At 49.9% G+C, this 19725-nt stretch overlaps 1 protein-coding gene across 2 annotated transcripts; it reads right to left on the reverse strand.

Annotated features, from left to right (window-relative positions):
- Positions 1 to 949: 949 nt before the first annotated feature.
- On the reverse strand, positions 950 to 17894 carry PEF1 (penta-EF-hand domain containing 1). 2 transcript variants are annotated; one of them, XM_079943459.1, is made up of 5 exons: positions 17809 to 17871; positions 8909 to 9227; positions 4317 to 4472; positions 3693 to 3836; positions 956 to 1984 (listed from the first exon to the last, which is right to left on the reverse strand). In XM_079943459.1, exons 1-5 carry the CDS (start codon positions 17830 to 17832, stop codon positions 1755 to 1757), a joined length of 873 nt encoding a protein of 290 aa, XP_079799585.1. In that variant the 5' UTR covers positions 17833 to 17871; the 3' UTR covers positions 956 to 1754. The 2 variants fall into 2 exon arrangements, with proteins under 2 accessions (XP_079799584.1, XP_079799585.1); XM_079943458.1 differs by lacking the exon at positions 3693 to 3836 and having other exon boundaries at positions 950 to 1984; positions 17809 to 17894.
- Between the last annotated feature and the right edge of the window lie 1831 nt (positions 17895 to 19725).

Here is a 19725-nt window from a genome sequence, read left to right on the forward strand (position 1 = left end):
TCCAGATATCTAGAGGACTGGCATGCAGGAAGGGGTGGAGTATGTTCTCGGTGGCCCAAGAGAGAAAACCATAGCCAATGGGTAGTGTTTTCAAGGTGGTGGGATTTGGAATCCACATCAGGAAGAAGTCCCTACTAGTCCAGGAGGAAATGGGCTGCCTGGAAAGGCACTGAGTTGTCATTGGAGGTTGGCAAGCAGAGGCCAGATTCAAAGTGGGGTAATGGAAGGGGTTCTAGCTCTGCATGGGGGCTGGCCTCTGGGAACTGGATTCCACCTAACTCTAGGATTCTAGCACGACAGCAGCCCAGAGGAGAACCGGGGCTGAACTGCCTAAGCCTGACATAACCTGCCAGGCCTCACTGAGCTGCTTCCCCAACCAAGCAGGGAGGAGAGCCTGTTTTCTTATCTTCATCCCCCAAAACAAAAGGATTAGCTCACCATTACCCATCATAAGGTCCCCCAATCAAACCAAAACGTCTGGTGTCTTGGCTTCGGATTGAAATTTTGTCAGATCACTGTCGACGTTTGGTATAGGCTGATTATCAAGCTGATGTGAAGATCCAGCTGGCAGATGTCTGCACTTAATAAAAATGGGGAGAAAGTTATGACTGCGTAAATGCAGTTTGTCTGGAAGATTAAAACTAGGGTTTGAGATAATAAAAAGGCCAGGCTGCGGAAAGTCTGGGGTGGCTGCTTCTAGCCCAGAATGCCAGCCCTAAAGCTGTTATAAAACACACGGTCAGCTTCTTGGACTGAACCTGGCAAGGTTAGACTTAACCTGAAGTTAAGTTACACTTAACTTCAACCCAGTAAGTGAGAGCAGCCCTGTGGAGGCATGTCCCCCTGAGCTGTTTCTTTCTGCATGGCATGGTATATACTATGTACTTAAATATTCGTTGAACGAAAGAATAAATGAGTGACTGAATGGATAAGCATATGAACCTGTAACTGGGACGGTGTGGTGGAAATGTGGAACTCCAGAGTTTTATTCTTGTATTGAAGCTTACAGTTGCACCAAACTTTTGGCCCCAAATGAAAACAACCACAAATAAAAAAAAAAAGCATTGGCAGTGGGAGGTAGCAACTTGTCCCCTGGGGACTGAAGCCAAGCAGAGGATGGCAGGCAAATATGAGGGGTCCAAGCTGCAGAGGGGTAGCCTGGCCAAAGATGCCCAGAGAGCAGACTGCCCAAGCTCCCTGAACAGGCAGCTAGAAGTCAACACACACGGACTTGTGGGGGGTGGAATCCAAGCCGCTGGACCCATGGGCAAATCTCTCACCCTGGTCAGATTCCATTTTGGAGAAACTGGGTTCATCTGACAAGACAGCATGGGTGAGGGAACACAGGTGCTAATGGTTAAGAGGCTGATGAACACTTACCGCTGGCGTCAGGGCACAGAAGGAAAAGCTAGAGTCTGGAGTCAGCTGACTGGACACTAACTCCATTGCAATGACCAGCATCTCTGGCACCTGGCGCAAGGCTGTGCCATTTAAATACTCAGGGATGTAAAAGGACATTCAATTTCCGGTCCTCTCCTAGGTCAGGCCCCTACCTGTGTGGCCTCAGCCCAGGTCCCCACTACCTGGTGGCTATGACGCAGACTCCCAGCCCTCTCTGTGAACAATGCTGAATCAGGCAGGGGAGAATTCTTTTTCTAGGAAGGGCAGGAAATGAAGAGAGGCCCACATGCTTCTCCCACCCTAGGAGCCAGGAAAAGTCCCTTGGTGCACTCCCCACTTTACAGATGGGCTGGTCATAGCATCCGAGAAGCTGTCATGGTGACGAAGTCCTCGAAGCTGAGCCGAATGTTGCCCTGCACAGCTGTGTCCTTCTCCCGGAAGGCCTCGGTCAGCACCTGCAGCTGGGTGCACACCTGGATGAAGCGATCTAGCTGCATGGCAGGACTGGCAGAGCGCGGGCAGTAGCGGGAGATCAGGAGCTGGGTGAACTGGGGGCTCAGATTGTAGCCCATCTGGGACAGAGCTGGAGAGGAGGGGCACACAGAGCAGACACAAAAACCTGCCATGAGCACCGCCATCAACCAGCTCCACGGAGTACAGCAGTTCAGGAACTTCAAGGGGACTGGCACCAAAGCAGAAACAGGACAGATGTCCCAAGGGGCTGTCCAAAACGGCAGGAGCACACAGGGGCTCTGGATGCTCCCCTGGGCTGGAAGGCCCCATCCCTCTTTCTCAAAGTCTCTGTTGTCTGTTCAATTAGGGGCCCGCAGGGTCCCAGAATGACACCAGTCTGTCCATGCTCATCTCTGACTCGTCTCTATTACAGACAGGAGCCTGAGCCCCCTCGGGTCACCCTGCCCCGAGCAGACACATGAGAGGTGGCTCAGCGTGAGGCTATGAGGGCCTGCTCTGGAGTCGAGACTGCCCCTCTGCAAGTTGCTCATTAACCCTTGCTAATCCTCTGTCTTATCATCTCTAAAATTGGGATAATACTTACCTTGTAGGTTCTAGTAAGGATTAAAGGAGGTGATCGTGCAATGGATTTGGTGTAGTGCCTGGCACATAATAAGCACCCAGTAAGTGTCATTTGCTAAAAGTTATAAAATCATCACCATCTCCCCAGGCGAGGCTGCTGGGCAGTTCCAAGCCCACAGCCTCCACGCTGCTCCTCCTGTCCCTCCACCTGGGATGCTTCCTTCTTCCTCTCTGTATAATCTACCAGCTCAGGCTAAAGTCTCAGCTCCCCTTTTGCTATGTGGCCCTTGGGCAAGTCACCTAGACTAAGCCTCAGTTTTCTCACCTGTAAAAGGGTAATAATAAGAGATCCTTCATCTAAGCGTGGGGAATAAGAAGCAGTACCGATCACATGCAGAGAAAGAATGATGTAATATATGAAAAAAGCTTATTACAGTACCTGGCCCATAGCAAGCATTCAATAAATATTAGCTTTCCTGTGATAATATCACCCTTACAAATATCCATCACCGGACCATTACCTGACAACAGAGTAGGTGCTCAGAACAGGTCACCTCCTTTCCCTTCCACCAGGGAGCTCCCCTTCCCCCTGCTCCCGCCCCCAGGCTCCTTAGTCGGATTGAAATCCATGGCCAGGGCGAGGGGCTGGGTTCTGTGGGGAGCCCTTTCTCCCTCTCAGGTGGGAAAGCTCCCCATCCAGTTCTCATCCCCACACTAACCAACCATCCTCTGGAGTCAGAATTGGAACCAGACCTGGAGCTGTGGCCTCAGGTCATCTTACCCAACTGCAACTTTTAGAGTGGTCTGGGTCCCAAAGCTGGGAATGAAATTGCCTTCTAGTAGGGCTAGCAACAGAAGCCACCTTTCTGAGCCCCTCTACAGGGCTCTTTCCATTCTGCATGCTAGAAACTAGAGAGGAAAGAGCCACACGAGCCACATGGACCAGTCTCAAAGTGCCCTCGGCTGCTGAATTTCCATCCCCAAGGCTCCCTGACAGCTATGCCTGTCTCACCTAGTGCTGCCAGGAATCCCATCGCCAGAGAGTCCAGCCCCGATCGTTTCCCTGCCCTGGACTGGGCTCACGGCCCAGCCAGGTCACAGAAGGGGTGGGGAGAGGGCCTGTGCTGAGGGCAGCGTTTTGCAGTGCAGTTGGACACGTGGTAGCCAGAGGCTAGAGAGAACCCCTTGCTCTGTCTTAGGGGGTAAAGAGAAACATCCGGCTGTGCCTGTGCGCTGAGTCCCTGCCGGGCCCTCACCTTGCTGCAGCTCTGTGTAGCTAATGGAGCCCGAGCAGTCCCGGTCATACTGCTGGAAGAGGTTCTTCCACTGCTGGATGCACTTCCACAGGGCTGAGAAACCGTAGACATCAATGTGGCCTGACTTGGTCTTGTCAAACATGTCTTGGGTGGGGGAGGGAAAGAAGGCTTCAAGACTAAGGGCCAAGGGTCCTCAGATACCACTGAGGCTCCCTTCTCCCCAGGCTGGAGTAGGACACTCCACAGAACCACAGGCCTGAGGCCCAGATGCCGGTACCCAAGATGCACCCTCATCAAGTACGATACCAGCCTCCACCCCTGCCAGAACTGCATCTTCTCCGCAGGCTTGGCAGCCGACCCCCACCCTGCCATCTCCCACCAGGACAGGGAGTCCCATTCTGCAGAATGAGACACTGAGCTGGCCTATGATTCAGCAAGGTCTAGAACTTGAGCAAAGAGCTAAGGAAAAGAGCTCTCTAAGGGATCTCACCTTGAACCCAGTTTCCTGTGAGAAATCCTCCCTGGCCAAAAGATTTCTCCTCAGAATGGCCTCCCACCCACCTACCGTCAGACAGGAGGTGGCTCTGCCCCAGCCGGAGCCCATGAGGAAGGGCTAGGACTCACTTATCATCATGAGGCATGTCTCGTCGTTGAACGAGGACCAGTTGGAGTTGACCAGGGCCTGCTTCAGCTCCTTGATGGAGATATAGCCACTGTGATCGGAGTCCACTGACTGGAACCAGGAGTAAGCCTCGGGATCCACATTGGGAGGGGTGCCACCTGCAGGAAGGGGTGCCAACCAGGGGAGTCAGACGCAGGCCTCAAGACCAATCCACAGAAATGCTGGCAAGGGTCAGCCTCAGTGCCCCCCAGCTACCTCAAAAGTCTCACAAATCTGCCTACCCACTCCCTGTCTTCCATCAAGACAACACCCTTACTCTAATGGAAGAGGACCTTTTGTGTAAACTCACGAGTATTTGTGGTTGATTTCTACTCCACAAATCCTTCAGGTTTTTCCTACAGTGCTCCAGCCACTTCTCTAGTTGATTTTAAGTTTCTAAGGAACAAGGACTTGTCCGGCAGATTAAGAATTCTCTGAAAAGGGGGATCATCTCTTCCCCAAAAATGTTTGCTGAGCACCTAACATGCACAGCCCAGAGACAAGCATTTTGAGAGTCAGGCAGCAGGGAGCTCTCTGGGGTGGGAACCGGGTCTGGTCCATCTCTGGCACCAGGAGAGCTGGTATATTCTATCAAGAGCTACCAGAATGTGGGTGGCCACAGAGCTCCACGTCTCTTCCCTCCCCATCACCTCCGATGCCTGTCCCCATCTCCAAACCTCCCTGCAGACATCTGTGACACGTCCTCACCCCACACACCCAAAGAGCTGCCTAGAGCTGCCAGTTCCATACACAGGTATCAACTCCTCCCTGTTCCTACTGCACCTGCCCTGATTCAGACACCTCTCACCTGACTGCGGAACAAACCCAAAATCCTAACCAAATCCTCATGACAGCGACTCTCCACCACTTAGCACTTGTTGCCGAGTAATCTTTGTAAAATTCCACTGTTCTCACCAATTTCCCCCCACCTCAACTCAAAACTCTTCAAAGGCTCCCCACTGTCTACAAAATAAAGTCCAGCATCCCTAAAACAGCATTCCAGTTTCCCCACAATGTGGTCTACCCCCATCTACCTGTCACTCTATCCCCACTCTGTCCCCCTCCGCCTCTGTTCCAGCCTAGGTGCAGTAAGTAAGACACTTGGTCCTACCCAGACCTTCACAGCTCCCTATGAAGTCTTTACTCACCTCACCAGGTTCTCTCTGTCTCATACCCTCTTCTCCCTCATCTCTTTGCATCCATTTCCCACCCACCCTTCAAAACCCAAATAAAATGCTGCTCCTTCTATAAAGCCTTTCCTCTTCTTCCATCCCTGGACAGGCCTCCTTCCTCTCTCCTTTGTACTCCTCTCTATGGCCCTGATCACTCCACTGTGTACATGTTTTTTCCTACTCTTTCCAGGTTACACTTGGAGCAACTTGAGGGCAAGATCCCAGCCTAACTCATCTCTGAATCCCCAGGGGCTAGCACAGAGCCGGACACAGAAAGGGGAGGTGCTCAATTCATGCTAGAATTGGCCTCCTGGTTCAAGTCCCAACTCTCCCATGTGCGGCCTTGGTTAAGTTATTGAAGTTCTCTGTGTTTCAGTTTTTTTTACCTGTGAAATGACAAGCACAACAGCATCTACTTCATAAGGTTATTATAAAGATATAATTAATAAATGAAAACCCTTAGATCAACACCTGGCACTGTCCAAGCACTTCATACCTGCTGATTATTAGCGTTGCTGTTGTGGTTCAAACGGCTTTGTGTGTCTGGGAGCTTTGTGTGTACGTCAGATGGAAGAAAGGATCATTCATTTGGAAAGACATGCAGGGTGGGCTGGGGGTGAGGGGAGAAGGTGACAGATGAAAGCAGAGAAGCACAGAAGACCGTCTTGGGAAAAAGCCAGAGTTACACAGTATTGGTAAACCTGCTGCGTTGACTGAGGGCTCCTTCACACATGTAAGTATCAGAGACAGCACAGAAACCACTGTCCAGTCCCCAAAGTAAGGCCAGAAGGATAAAGGTTTGCCTGACTGAGGGACTAGTCTGACCTCCTCGGATGGGAAATCCAGACAGGCCCCACCCTCCCTCCTAAAACAGCTGCTGTGCCATGGCGGCGAGGAGGTCACAGCCACGGGCTGGAGAGTCTCTGTAATCTGTGGTCTGCGCAGTCAGCATAGAACAGCTCAGGCTCTGGAAGCAAAGAGAGCAAAGATCCTTACTAGCCTGTGTGGTTTAGAGGAATTGTTTCATTCTCTGAGTACTGATTCCCCCATTTCTAAAATAGACCTACTTCCCAGGGTTGCTGTGATGATTAAATGAGATAACAGCAAAATAAAGTTTTCACAGAGGGCCTGGAATGTGTGCAGTCACATTTTCGCGGAGGAAGGCCTATTTAAACTGGGTCTGAAAGGATGATTAAGAGTTACGATGGGGAAAAGAAAAAGCATGTGGCAAAGGCACAGAGTGTGTTCAGACTACTCCAAGGGGTCTGGGGTTGATGGGAGAGAGGGTCCGGAAAGGCCCGTTGGGAATCAAGTGCCCTTAGGATCTTCCCTGTGGGCAATGAGGCACCTTTAAGGGTCAAACCTCTCTTGCAGAGCATGGTGTTCAACATTTAGACCCTGTATTCAGCGGGGTTAAGTTAGTGGGGCCTCCAGGTGACTCCACTGCAGGCGATATACGGATCATACTTTAAGAAGCACTGCTCCAGGGACTTCCCTGGTGGCCCAGTGGCTAAGACTCCGCGCTCCCAACGCAAGGGGCCCGGGTTTGATCCCTGGTCAGGGAACTAGATCCCGCACGCATGTCACAATTGAAAAAAAAGATCCTGCACGCTGCGACGAAGATACCCTGTGCCACGACTTAAGACCTAGCACAGCCAAATAAATAAATATTTAAAAAAAAAAGAAAAAAGAAGCACTGCTCCAGGGGCTCACGGGCGGCACTGGAGAGGAGAGAGGAAGCTGCAGAGGGTGAGCAGTTAAGAGACTGAAGCACATTTCTCCTCTCCACTGCAGCCCCATTATCTCTGGCCTCAGGCCCTGGAGGGATAAGCCTCACAGCCAGGGGTTTCTTTCCCTGCAGTGACCTCATGTAGGCTCGGAAACAAAATTTTAAGAGGAGGAGGAAATCCACCAGGAAGCTTCTGAGCTGAAAGCAAACAGCCAGCAGCCCCAGCTCTGATAAGATAAATGCCACTGGCTCACAGTGTTTAGAACCCCCAAGGTCTGAGCCTCTTCCTCGGCCACCTGCTGGGTATGTATGCTAAGATGCTACAGCTTCCCAGCAGTACCATTCCCTGGAGGCCCTTCAGGTGCACCAGAATGGTTCCAGGCTGCCTCGCTGCTGGTGTGGTCTCCTGGGAACAAGCATTGCGAAGAGGCTGATTGAATGAGCCTGGGAGGACACAGGGGTCTGGGATCTCACCTTCCCCAACCCCCTGTCTGAAATCATTCAGAAATCTTCACTGAGCTTGAAGCCCCACCTAAGACTCTCTGCCTCCACTGAGCTGCCAAGCCCCCTCCCCAGCCCCCATTTGTCCAGTACCTCAGCTTTACAGTCTCTGCTCTTCATCCTTCCCCTATCTCATCCCATCACTCTCCTGCCTGCCTCGGCATCTTTCAGTGGTACGGCCCTTGCCATATCTGCTATCACATTAAATGCCACATACCTCGTTGCTGAGAATGCTCCAGAATGAGTCCTCTCACAGAACTGTTTACTAAGCCCCTCCCATTTGCCATACCCTGTGCCCAGTGTTTACCTGCAACTTCTCATTTAATCTTTATTAACAAACTTGTGAGGTAGTGACATTTACACATTTTACAGATGTGGACACTGAGGCTTAACGAGATGATGTCATTTGGTCAGGTCAGTAAGTGATCTGATCTCAAGAGCCCAAGCTTTCAACAACTATGCTATCTTACCTTTCTACATATAGCAGTCAGTCTCTCTTACACAGAAATGGGGTTTCTCCCCACGGTAGACTGTAGTATTATCTCCAATCATTTGCTAATCCACTCCCTCCCCTGCTTCCCTGCAAGAGCATGGTACATCCTCTCCACTGCCTGGCGGCCTGCAGAGCCCCTCCAGTGAGAGGAGTATCCATTCCCATCCTATTGATGTCAGGCTTGACCAGAGGATGTGGTTTGGCCAATAAACGTGAGTGGAAGAGGTATAAACTACTTCAAAGCAGAAGCTTTAGGGGACATCGTGCATTCCTGCTAGCTCTCTTACTCTTTTTGTCTGCCACAAAAACAGTATATCCCAAATAGGGGCTGCTCCTCCAGCCTGGATCCTGGAAAGAAAAGACACGTGGAGCAGAACTTCAGCAGCCAAGCCTGCAGCTGCCGACATGTAACCAAGAGTAAATAAGTGTGAGTAAGGAACAGAAATAAACATTTGCCACTGTAAGCCAGAGATTTAGGAGTTGTTACCACAGCAAGGCTAACTAACAGACTTCTCATTCTACTAATGCAAGCTAAGCTAGAGACAAGATGCTAAGGTGCCGGAGACCAGGCTGCCTACACATCCACAAGGAGGGCAAGGAAGGGCCCTGGATAACTCAGAACAAAGTCAGAGGCACTTGGAGTCCAAGGTCCCTACTTACCTGGAGGAGGTGTTCCCTGTCCATAAGGCCCGGGATGCTGGGCACCATAGGAATTTGGAGGTGGTGGTCCATAGGGGCCCCCTGGGGCCGCGCCACCATACGCTCCTCCTGGAGTTCCAGAAGGGAGCCCCCCAGGGTTGGGGTGTGCATAGGGCCCTCCACCAGCTGGTGGTCCGTAAGGCCCTCCAGGGGCAGGACCTCCTCCATATCCGCCACCAGGGGGTACCCCGCTAGCATACTGCCCTCCAGCATGGGGGAGTCCGGGGTAGTAGCTACCCGGAGGGGCTCCGGGTGCTTGTCCTCCAGCTCCTGGGCAGCCCTGCAAGAAGAGCAAGATATCAGTCAGAATGACAGGGCCAGAAACTAGCCACAGTATGGAACTTTACAGTTATAAGGCACTGCCACTGCCTTTCTTTCAACTGATCCTATGGGCTGAACTGGACTGGAATCATGACCCCATTGCTCAGATGGGGAACCTGAGGCTTCTGGAGGAGATACAACTTACCCAAGGTCACACTGCCACTGACCTGCAGAGGTAGGGCTGGAACCCTGCCCTCCTGGCTGCCCTTCCCTGCACACCAAGGGGCTCCACAAGGGCTGGTATCATGTCTGGTTTGCCACTTTATCCCTTTATCCCCAGCCCCCAGTGAAGAACAGATGCTCAATAAATATTTATTGTATGAATGAGTGGGCAAATTAATCAAACTGAATTCCAAATCCACCCCTGTGGTACCCCCATCTCTATCCGCAGAATTCACAGTGCAAATGTGATCTCCAGCCCATGCCCCTGACCCTCTTCAGTCACAAATGATGTATCTAGAGCACGGATTCATCCACAGCATGTCTTCCTTACCCTACTCTAGCTCATGATGCAAAACCATTTCCCCAGCCTCATTCATGGCTCTGTGAGACAGGCAGGCAAGACCCTATTCCTAAGGCAATATAGCCCATGGTTAAGAGTGAAAAAGACCAGTTCAAGCTTGCGGTCTGCCACTTACTAACTGGTCTAATGACTTACCCTCTCTAAGCCTAAATATCCTTGGCTCTAAGAGTGCCTGCCTACCTCCAGGTTAGTATGTGAATGAAATGAGGCCGGTCACGTAAAGGGCTCTGACACAGGCCCTCGCACAAAGTAAGCACTCAATACCCAGTAACTATTAACAGTAGGACTCTTCTATGGAGGAGGAAACTCAAGTCCAGAAAAATCACACAACAACCGTGTGGAGGGGTTGGGGCCAGAATCCAGGTCTCCTGGCTGCTAAGCCCAGGCCATGTAAACAGTAGAGCATACATGGGAGCACTCCTCCCTCTCTTGTCCCTGTCCCCACGCCACTAGCCAGGGATCCCTGAGGCTCAGTGTTCGGCTCCATCTCCCTAAATGGCCTAGTGGACCACAGCCTCAACACATCTGCAGTGAGCTCAAGGGCAGAGAGAGCAACTGCGCCCGGCTCCGAGCATTGTGAGGATGGTACCATCTGGACACGTTTTAGATCAACCTGTAAGGCACACCAGTGGCCTAGCCAGTACGAGCCTGGATTTCCTCTTTTAATTGCGTTTGATAGCTTCCAGGACAGTTACCCTCAAGGCTAAGGCCAAAGTCACACTTCATCTCAAGACAGTCTGCTTGCTCGGGGAGGAGAGGCTTCTTGAGGGAGGGCAGGAAGCACGCCCTTCCACCTTCCCCACTCAGCATCGTGGACGCTCTTCTGCCCTGGAAGCTGCCACAGCTCGTAGCAAGACTCCTTCACAGATAATGAACTCACAGGCAAATCTCAATTCAAAACTCTGCTCTCATCAGCTGAGCTCATGACCATGGGTCAGTGGCCTGTTTCCTCACAAGTAAAATATAATAATCCCTTCCTCACTGAATTCTTCTGCAGACTACAAGAAATGTATACAGCAGAACTTTGTTAGTTAAATTTTTAGCTAAAGAACCCCATCCGCCCCCCTTTTTTTTTGGCCATGCGGCTTGCAGGATGTTAGTTCCCCAACCAGGGACTGAACCCGGGCTATGGCAGTGAAAGCGCCGAATCCTAACCACTGGATCACCAGGGAATTCCCTAAAGAACCTTTTGATGAATAAAAATATTTAAAAACTGGCAAGAGAAAGTTGCTCTGGTTGGAGGTGGGAGTCCCAGAGCCCTGACCACATAGGCCCCTCCCCTGCTAGGCTGTGAGTGAGCCCTGCAGAAACCCCCCAGTGATTCTAAAGGCAGTTTGAAAACCATTAATACAAGAAACAGTTCTTACAACAGCGTCCAGCATAAATCGTAGCTCTACTGTTATATTATTATTATTATTGCTATCAGCAAAGCCCTAGGCCAGGTAAACTCTTGGGGCGGGGGATGTGTATAAAGGAGAGTGAAATGTTCAAAGGAGCTCAGTTAATAGGAGAGGCACTGAAACACACTCTGTAACATTTAACAAAACAGCATAAGGAAATAGGTGTTTAAAATGGACACATAAGCCATGTGCCATGGGACCACAAAGGAGAGTGAAACCGGGGAGGGTTTCCAGGAGAAAGCAGCATTTGGATTAGGACTTAAAGAATAAAGACTCCCAAGGGAGCTGGAGAGGTGTGATGGGAGAGGTGCCCAGAAGACCTCTTCAACCTAACCCCTTCAGTTTACAGACGGGAAACTAAGGCCAGGTGAGGGGAAGAGACTGGCTTAAGAAACACTGTGAGCTGAAGGCAGAGGCAGATCACTCCCTGTCCATATCCCAGTCCACTGACTCCCACCATCTCCTGCCAGGGTGCTCTTTCCTTAAGCGACAGGGCACAGGATTCCAGTGTAGGCTAGAAAAGGGGATGGGGACTCTGCAGAGTCTGGGCACACCCGAAGAACAGGCTGGACACCAAGCCAGGAAGTTGCTGCTCCACAAGAAGTCGTGTGAGCAAAGCCATCAACTGTTCCTGGCTTAGGACACCTGAGGCACAGCCCTTCCCCCAGGAAACAACCCCATGACAACCAAGCTAGTGCTGCCGGCCGGTCTTCTGACCTTGGTCCTATCACAATCCAGGGGTCTGGTGCAGCCTGGCCGCAACTAAACCCTTTCCTTTCTGCCCTGCATTAAAGCCCTTACGTGTACAGTTTACAAAGCACTTTCACATACATACAAATGCTACTGGCAAAATTCTGCCAACAATCCTCCAACAGAAAAAAGGAAGGTATTAGTAGGCCTATTTTCAGATGAAGAAACTGAGGTGCACAACTTTAAAAAGACTTCATTCATTCAGCAAGCATTTACAGAGCAACAATGTTGTGTTAGGCTCTGTGCTAGGCCAGGGGACACGAAACTAAACAGGGCCTGGCCTTGAGGAGCCCCAGATAATTATGATACAATCTGATCAGTGTCATCAGAAAAATCTACTTAAATGCTATTAAGAAGGCATGGGCAGAGGAATTGTTTCTGTTTGTCAAATGATAAATGAGCAATCAAATTAACACATGTAGGCAGTGGGTCAAGGAAGGCTTCCTGGAAGAGGCAGGAGTAATACTGGAACTGGCACTGAAGGATACACAGGCATTCTCCAAAAGGAAGGCAGTAAAGGACATTCCAGATGGAAGAAGAAAGACAAATGCACAGACCTATGAGTGAGCATGGAGTAGTCAGGGAGTGGGCTAAAAAGCAGGGGGCTGGGGCAAGAACACAGAGTGAACTCAGAAAGGCAAGCTCTTTACATGCTCCTTGTCTTATCACCTGTCCTGCTGCATTTCAGTTAGCTGGTGCATCTTAGAGCAGTTTCTCTCTGTCACACAGCAGTGAGCTCCCCAGGGGCAGACAGTGGGCCTCATTCATCACGGTAGCCCAGGGTCCAGCACAGAGCCTGGCACCGGCAAGCCGCCATAAAAATGTGAACAAATGAATACCACTCAAAAGATTTGGAGCTTTATGCCGGAGGAAACAGAGCGCTACAGAAGGGTTTCCAACAGGGAAGAAACGTGATCGGGCGTTGTTTAGAGAACTAAGCAGCGTTGGGTGTGAAGGATGAACTAGTGGGGGAGACGGCAGCCCAGGTGCTGGACAGGCAGGGCTTGAACCAGACAGCAGACTCAGAGAGAATGGGATGGATTCTGAAGCTATTTCAGAGATAGACTAGACATGACTTGGCAACTAATTAGGTTAGAGAAGCGATGGAGGGGGCAGTGAAGAAAGGGAAGTGTTTAGAATGACTCAGGTTTCTAGCTTGCACCAGAGGGGGAAGAGAGTAAAACCACAAGAATCCAGGCTGGGGAAGAGGGTTCCCAGGGACACTGAGTTATTAGTAAATGTCTGAACCAGAAATGAAAACCAGAGTCCCTGATTCCATGTTCTTTTATACTACTCCATGCCATTTGCCAACCCTCTGAAGAGTTTTTCCAAGAGCATTTCATGCTGATAAACACAAGATTGTCAAAAAAAAAAAAAAGACAGGAAGAGTTCAGCAATCATGGTTTCCAAAACATTACAGAAAACTAACCCTAGGTCTTTACTGATTGCAAATTACATTTGATAAATTTGGATGGGGGGAAGGGGCAATTAACATTTTATTAAGGCTCTCACTGATCCTCAGTCCTATGAGGTAAGTGCTATGATCCCCATTTTACAGATGAGAAAATTAAGGTGCAGAGTTTAATCATGTGCCTGTGATGACGCAGCTAGAACTGGTAAGCTTCAAAACAGGGTCTGCGTGACTCCACCACTCTACCCTCTTCTGGGTGTTCACCAATAAATGAGTGAGTGTCTACCACATGCTCGTGCCAGAGACTGTCCTAAATATATGTGTCAGATATGATGGATTTCTACAGTGGAAGGGGTTGAAGGGGAAAGGGGTGGATTAGGTAATCTTTCAGAGGCTTCAAGCCCAGAAATTAGGGAGACTCAGAAGAATCTTATTCTGTTTTCACCCCCGCACCTAGACCCAATTCGAGAGCCACAGTATTGTAAGAGACCCCAAAGACCTCCCAGTCCAACCTCTCAGTCGATGATGGAATCTCTGCAGCACCATCTGGAATCTCTGTTTACCTTCCCGCAAGTGGTGGGGAGTTCACCCCCTCCCAAATAACCCACTCAGAAAGTCTTACATTTTCTTTTGGCTCTGAGGGCTCATTCTTCTACCCCAAGACCCTTGTGAAGCCCAGAGGTGTCAAAGTTTGGTCCATGCTGAGTACTGAGGGGAAACACAAGCCTGTGTTTCAAACACAAGCCTGTGCTCTGGAGCTAGCCCCCAGCCCGCTGGAGGAGGTTAGAGCCCATTCTAAGGGGTTAAACAATCACAAGACTACAGAAGGAGTGGTCTGGGCATTCACCAGCAGAACCTCTTAAAATATTTCAAGGCCAGAAATCTGCCGCCAATAAACAGCGAGCCAAGAACTGTCCCAAGACTTCAATTACCACCTCTGTGCTGACACTCCAAAACCTTTCTCTCCAGCTTCATCTCTCATGAGCTGCAGACCTCATATCCAACAACCTCCTGGACCTTCCAAATCTATTCCTCCTTCTGTGTTCCCACTGCAGTGAAGGGAAACCCTGATGCCCTCCTGGACACCTCCTCTTTCCTTTCCTCCGTCACCTCAATTAGGCACCAAGTTTTCTCACTTCCACCTCCCAGCTCCATGTTCACCAGGTCACTGTTCTCTCACCTAGATTACTTCAACAGCTTTGAAACTGGTCTTCCTGCCTTGTCTCTCCTGCTTCAACACCCCGTGACAGTGCCCCACGGTCACAGCTCAAAGCACGAATGGGAGAAAACTCTTCAGGAGCTCCCCAACAACTCTCAGGATGAAGTCCACACTCCTCAAAAAGGCACATAATGCCCTTTAGGATCTGGTCCTTGCTTGCCTTTCTGGTCTTGTTACCCTTTCCCCCGCTCCTCTTCACTACAACTAGACTGATCTCCTTAAATTCTTCCAAAATACTGGGCTCTCTTACTTGCTTCCTGGCCTTTGTGAATACTATTCCCTCCACTGGAATACCATGCCTTTCTTCACCCAGATAACTCCTACTGGAGATTCGGTTTTTGGCTTAAATGTCACCTCCTTTAACAAGACTTCCTTCCCTCAAGACTAAGTTAGGGGTCCCTCCTGTGCTAGCCTGACACTTACTCCCATTTAATACTCATCGCACAGATTCTACAATGTACGTGTCTGTATCACTCTTCCCCTTGGAGTATTTACTATATGCCAAAACACCATATCAAGCACTTTATGTGGATTATCTCATTTAATCTTTGCAGTAACCCTTGAGGTAGGTACTCTTATCACCCCATTTTTAAAAAGGGGGAAACCGAGCCTCAGACTTCTGCAAGAAATTTCTGCAAGGAAATGGCAGAGCAAGGATTTGAAGCCAAATCTCGCTGGCCTCAGAGACCAAGCTCTTAAGCACTGAAATCCATCAGGCTGGCTCCCCCACAGGAACAAAGCGTACTTGAGTTTTACTCCTCCAACACCCAGTCCATGCTTGAGGACCCTGGGGCAGGATGCAGCAGAAAATTACAGGAGTTTTGACTCCTAACAAGAGGCTGGAATCCTCCAGGGCTATGTACTGGGTGGAGGGGAGGCAGCACTGACTAAGCCTTTGGATGCTTTCAGACAACCCACTTCCTTTCTTGGAACACTGTGGACCAGGAGCTGGATAGGAGGAACGAAGAAGGTATGATGGGAGACAAGCATTTCTTCCTCTACTAGAGACACATTCCTCTCTGTGCTCCTTTTCAATATTTCACTGAGCATAAGCCCAGGCAGCACGGCATGATAACAGTGACCCCAGCAGCAAGAGCTATGCCACCACGCTCTGGCACACACTAGGTATCAGCAACGCGCCAAGCTCCCTACAGGCTTTATCATATTTCATCCTCTTTTCAGCCCTATGAAGTACTATTCCTCCCTCTTTACAAGTGAAGAAACCGAGGCTCAGAGCCCTTAGATGATTTGTCCAAGGGTGTATAACTATTAAATAGAATTAGGATTCTAGCCCAGTTCTGTCTAACCTGGAAGTTCAGGCTCTTAATTTCCAAGTCACTGCTTCTAGGATGCATACAAATTGTCTCCAAAAGCTTATTAAAATGTAGATGCATGGGCCTTTCCTGGGTACAGAACAGGTCTGAGGTGGAACCCCAAAATGTACTTTTTTAACAAGCTCCTAGGTGATTCTGATGTAGACCATCCACTGAGAAACAATGTACTATGGCAATGTTTTCCCAAACTGTGTTCCTCAAGAATACCAGTGTCACCAACATATGACCAGACTTATGTCATATAAGTGGAGTGGGGGGTTCCACAGTTAAGTAAGTTTAAGAAACACTTCATATTCTATCCCTCTCTGGCAAATTCTGCCTCTCTGGCAAATTTACAATGTCTATTAACAAATTAAGAATTCTGAGATGGCCTGTGGTTAACAGGTTAACAAAACTCATTAAGCTGTATTTAACAGTGTATTTCCCAAACTTATTTAACCACAGAATACTCCTTTATTAGCAATACTTACTAACATTCACTAGCCTCAGCAAATGCAGCTGAGCTTGGGAAACACTGCTAGGTTATACTTCCTCCTAACCCCAGCCCAGGCGGGCCTCTCTCCTTCCTGCCTCTGCTAAGTCTGCAATGACAGAAACTCTAAGTTCTAGCATGGGCACTCCCTCACTTGCCATGTGTGACCCTGGGCAAGCCACTTAACATCTTTGGGCTTATTCCTCAGCTATAAATTGGGGGAATAATCCCTGCTAGCCTGCTTACAGAGCCTTCATGATTGAGATAACGGATGTCCAAATACTGTGGACAGGGCTGCACTCCCTACGAGGGCTCTTGCCACATCTTCTGATATGTGATTACACTCAGCCCAGCGCTTAGCAATATCCCATGGGACCTTGTTTTCCAATTTTTCCTGCATGGGTTTTATCTCCTAAATTAGTGTGATCTTAGGCAACTCAGGAGCCCTCTCTGAGCTAAAACGAAGGGACTCTTCTGAGGGCCCTTCCAGCACTGGCCTTCAAGGAATCTAGTAAAAATCAAAGTACTAAAAGGTAACACCTGTCACACTCTTCATAGTACCAAACGCTTTACAAGCATCACTCCATTACTCTTCATAACAGCTCTATGAAGTAGATCCTATTATTTGGCCCTATTTCACAGAGGAGGAAACTTCAGCTCAGAAAAGGCTCAATGGCTCAAAACTATTTAAGTGATGGAGCGAAGGTGTGAACCTTCCTCTGACTCCAGACTGCACTTCACTACTCTAACGCTCATGTTAGCCAACAACGGATTCTGGCCACAGAATCGCCTTGCTGTGGTGTTCTTGCCTGGATCAAGATGGGCTGGCAAGTGGGGAAAAGGCATTTGCTGACAGCTCCGGGCTCTGCTGCCTAACTGCCTGGTGACTTCAAATAAATTCCATGTCTCCTTGGGTTTCGCTTTCCTGTGTGTGAAATGGAAGTGCTGGACTCAGTCAGTAGTCGAACAAGCTCGTTTGCGCAGCCTGCTAAACCCACAGGTTCTCCTGATTATTCAGATGCAGTACGTCAAGGGTGTACTTTTATCAACTCCCCAAAAGATACCGACAGAACCAGTGCTCTAAACGTTCTGTTGGCGTTGATGACCCCGCCTGTGGCCCCAGCGGGATCCTGGGAAAATATGGGGCCCAGGCCAAGCCCAGTCTGACTCTGTGGGGTCCAAGAACCCCAAATCTTCCCGTGCACGACGTCAAAGGGGGCGCGACACGACCTCCCAGACGTGCAGTCCTGCGTGACGTGAGCCAGGCGCGACCGACCATCCCTTTTCCCTTCTCTCCTGCGCGAAACCTCGTTGAAGCCAACCTCAGCGTGGGAAAGGCGCGGAGGAGGCGGGGAGAAAGAGAAGCAGGGGATCCCGGGCCTGGACTTGGCGAGGCACCCACTTGGATTCGCCCGCCCCTCACACACTCACCTGCCCGTAGGGGTAGCTGGCCATGGCGACTCTGACGTCTCACGTCGCCGTGGGGCGGGACTTTCCGTCTCAAACCCGCCTCCTCCTGGGCGTGGGGGCGGGGCCTATTCTGATTGGATGTCCGCAACTATCAATCCTAGGCGCATGGGTCGACGGAAGTGACGCTATAGGGCGGCGATTTGGTGCCTCCCAGAGACGCTAGAGAAGCTAAGGATCCGGAGACGTTCCCAGAAATCTTCTTCGCTGTACTGGCGCACCTGTTCCTCTCTTTCCTGCCCTAGAGTAGGCTCCAGGGCTGGTCGGGCCCGGGTATTTAGGGCGAAGCTTGGGTGGTATGTTGCAGCGGTGGCCATGTTTTAACCTGGCAAATGGGACGCATGATAGTGGCGTAGTTGCTGTCGTCACTCAAAGTTTCCAGCTGAGGAAGGCCCATGCGGTTACCGTGACGACGGGGAACAGATGGAGGCCTCCGGGGAAGGCTAGAGGCAAGGGCGAGAAGTTACTGCGTTCTAATGTCAGGCACCACGTGTCAGATAGCAGCTTTGGAGTGGAATCTATGGTGTTTGGACAGGAAAATTCCAAACCGTCAGAATGGGAGGGAAATTAGATCATCTAGGGCCCCTTCTTTCATAAATGGGGAAACTGAGGTCCAGAGAAGCAGTGACTTGCCCTAGTTCAGTATGGGTTAGGGGCAGAGTGTAACCTAGAACTGGGGTCAGTGAATGTCCCAGTTCTCATCAGGGAAGTCTTGAGGACTGGTGCCAAAGTAAGTAAAATCCTGGTGACTAAGTGACCTCATAGTCATGTACTTGCCTGTTCATGGTTCAGGCTCTCCACTTGTTTGCATGCTCATTTAATTTGTTAGTTCTTACATGCGGGCACAGATTGTGTCAGGTTTTGCTTGTCATTATATCTCCAGGACCTGTATTTTTAAAAAATTAATTAATAGTATTATGAGGTGCTTTCCATTCTGGCCCATCTAACCATCTCGCCAGTGTCACCTACAGATTGGCACTTGCCAACTACCTCTACAAGGATCAGATTAAGAGCTGCTGTAGCTGCTGACCTTCAACACCCCCTGAAAGGAGTTCAGAGTGGAGATCAGGAATGAGGCACTCTGTGCTCTGGGAAAAACTGGCAGAACGGGTTTTCAGATAGAGGAGACGATTTTATGAGCCCAATTCTTCATCTCCTCGTATCTAGAAAAGCAGGAAAATCCTCCATGGTGACATCTTCCCCTCATGACTAGCAGTAACCTTCTGCAAAAAACATGTGCTTGACCGTGTGTACTCCCCCTTCACCAAAATCACATGTATACTGATCTTCCCCCCAATCTCTTTGGAGCAGTTTTTCAGATCTATCTGAAATGCTGTCTCCTGGGCTGTAGTCCTCATTTTGCCCCGAATAAAACTTAACTCACAACTCTCAAGCTGTGCATTTTTTTCAGGCAACACCAGGCACTTTCCAGAATCACAGTGCTGATCATGCTGCTTGCCCACGGGAGAGCCTACAATGGCTCCTCTTCATCTCCACCTGCAAAATAAGGCCCAGCCTCTGCGTCGTCACCCCAGGCCCTTCACAATTTGGCCCAACCTTCACTTTTTCAATCCTGTCTTACAGTCCCTGTCTGTCTGCTGCTCTGTGCTCCTGTGTTCAGTTCCACCATTCAGCCCCCTTTCTTTGGAATGGGGATCTTGGTTTTACCACTTGCTAACTCTATGACCTTGGGCAAGTGATTTAACTTCTGAGTCTCAGTTTCCTCAGCTGTCAGAAACCAATATGTAAAGAGATCCGAAAAAATGAGCTTATGGCACCTGTTCATGCCCAGACTTATGCTCAAACCACTCCTTTCCCGGAACCAGCAGCCCTCCCAAGTCCAGTCCTTCAAAGGTCAGTTCCAATCCCATCCTGCATCTA

Source organism: Stenella coeruleoalba (assembly GCF_951394435.1).
Source record: "Stenella coeruleoalba genome assembly, chromosome: 1".
In the NCBI taxonomy this organism is placed as follows: domain Eukaryota; kingdom Metazoa; phylum Chordata; class Mammalia; order Artiodactyla; family Delphinidae; genus Stenella; species Stenella coeruleoalba.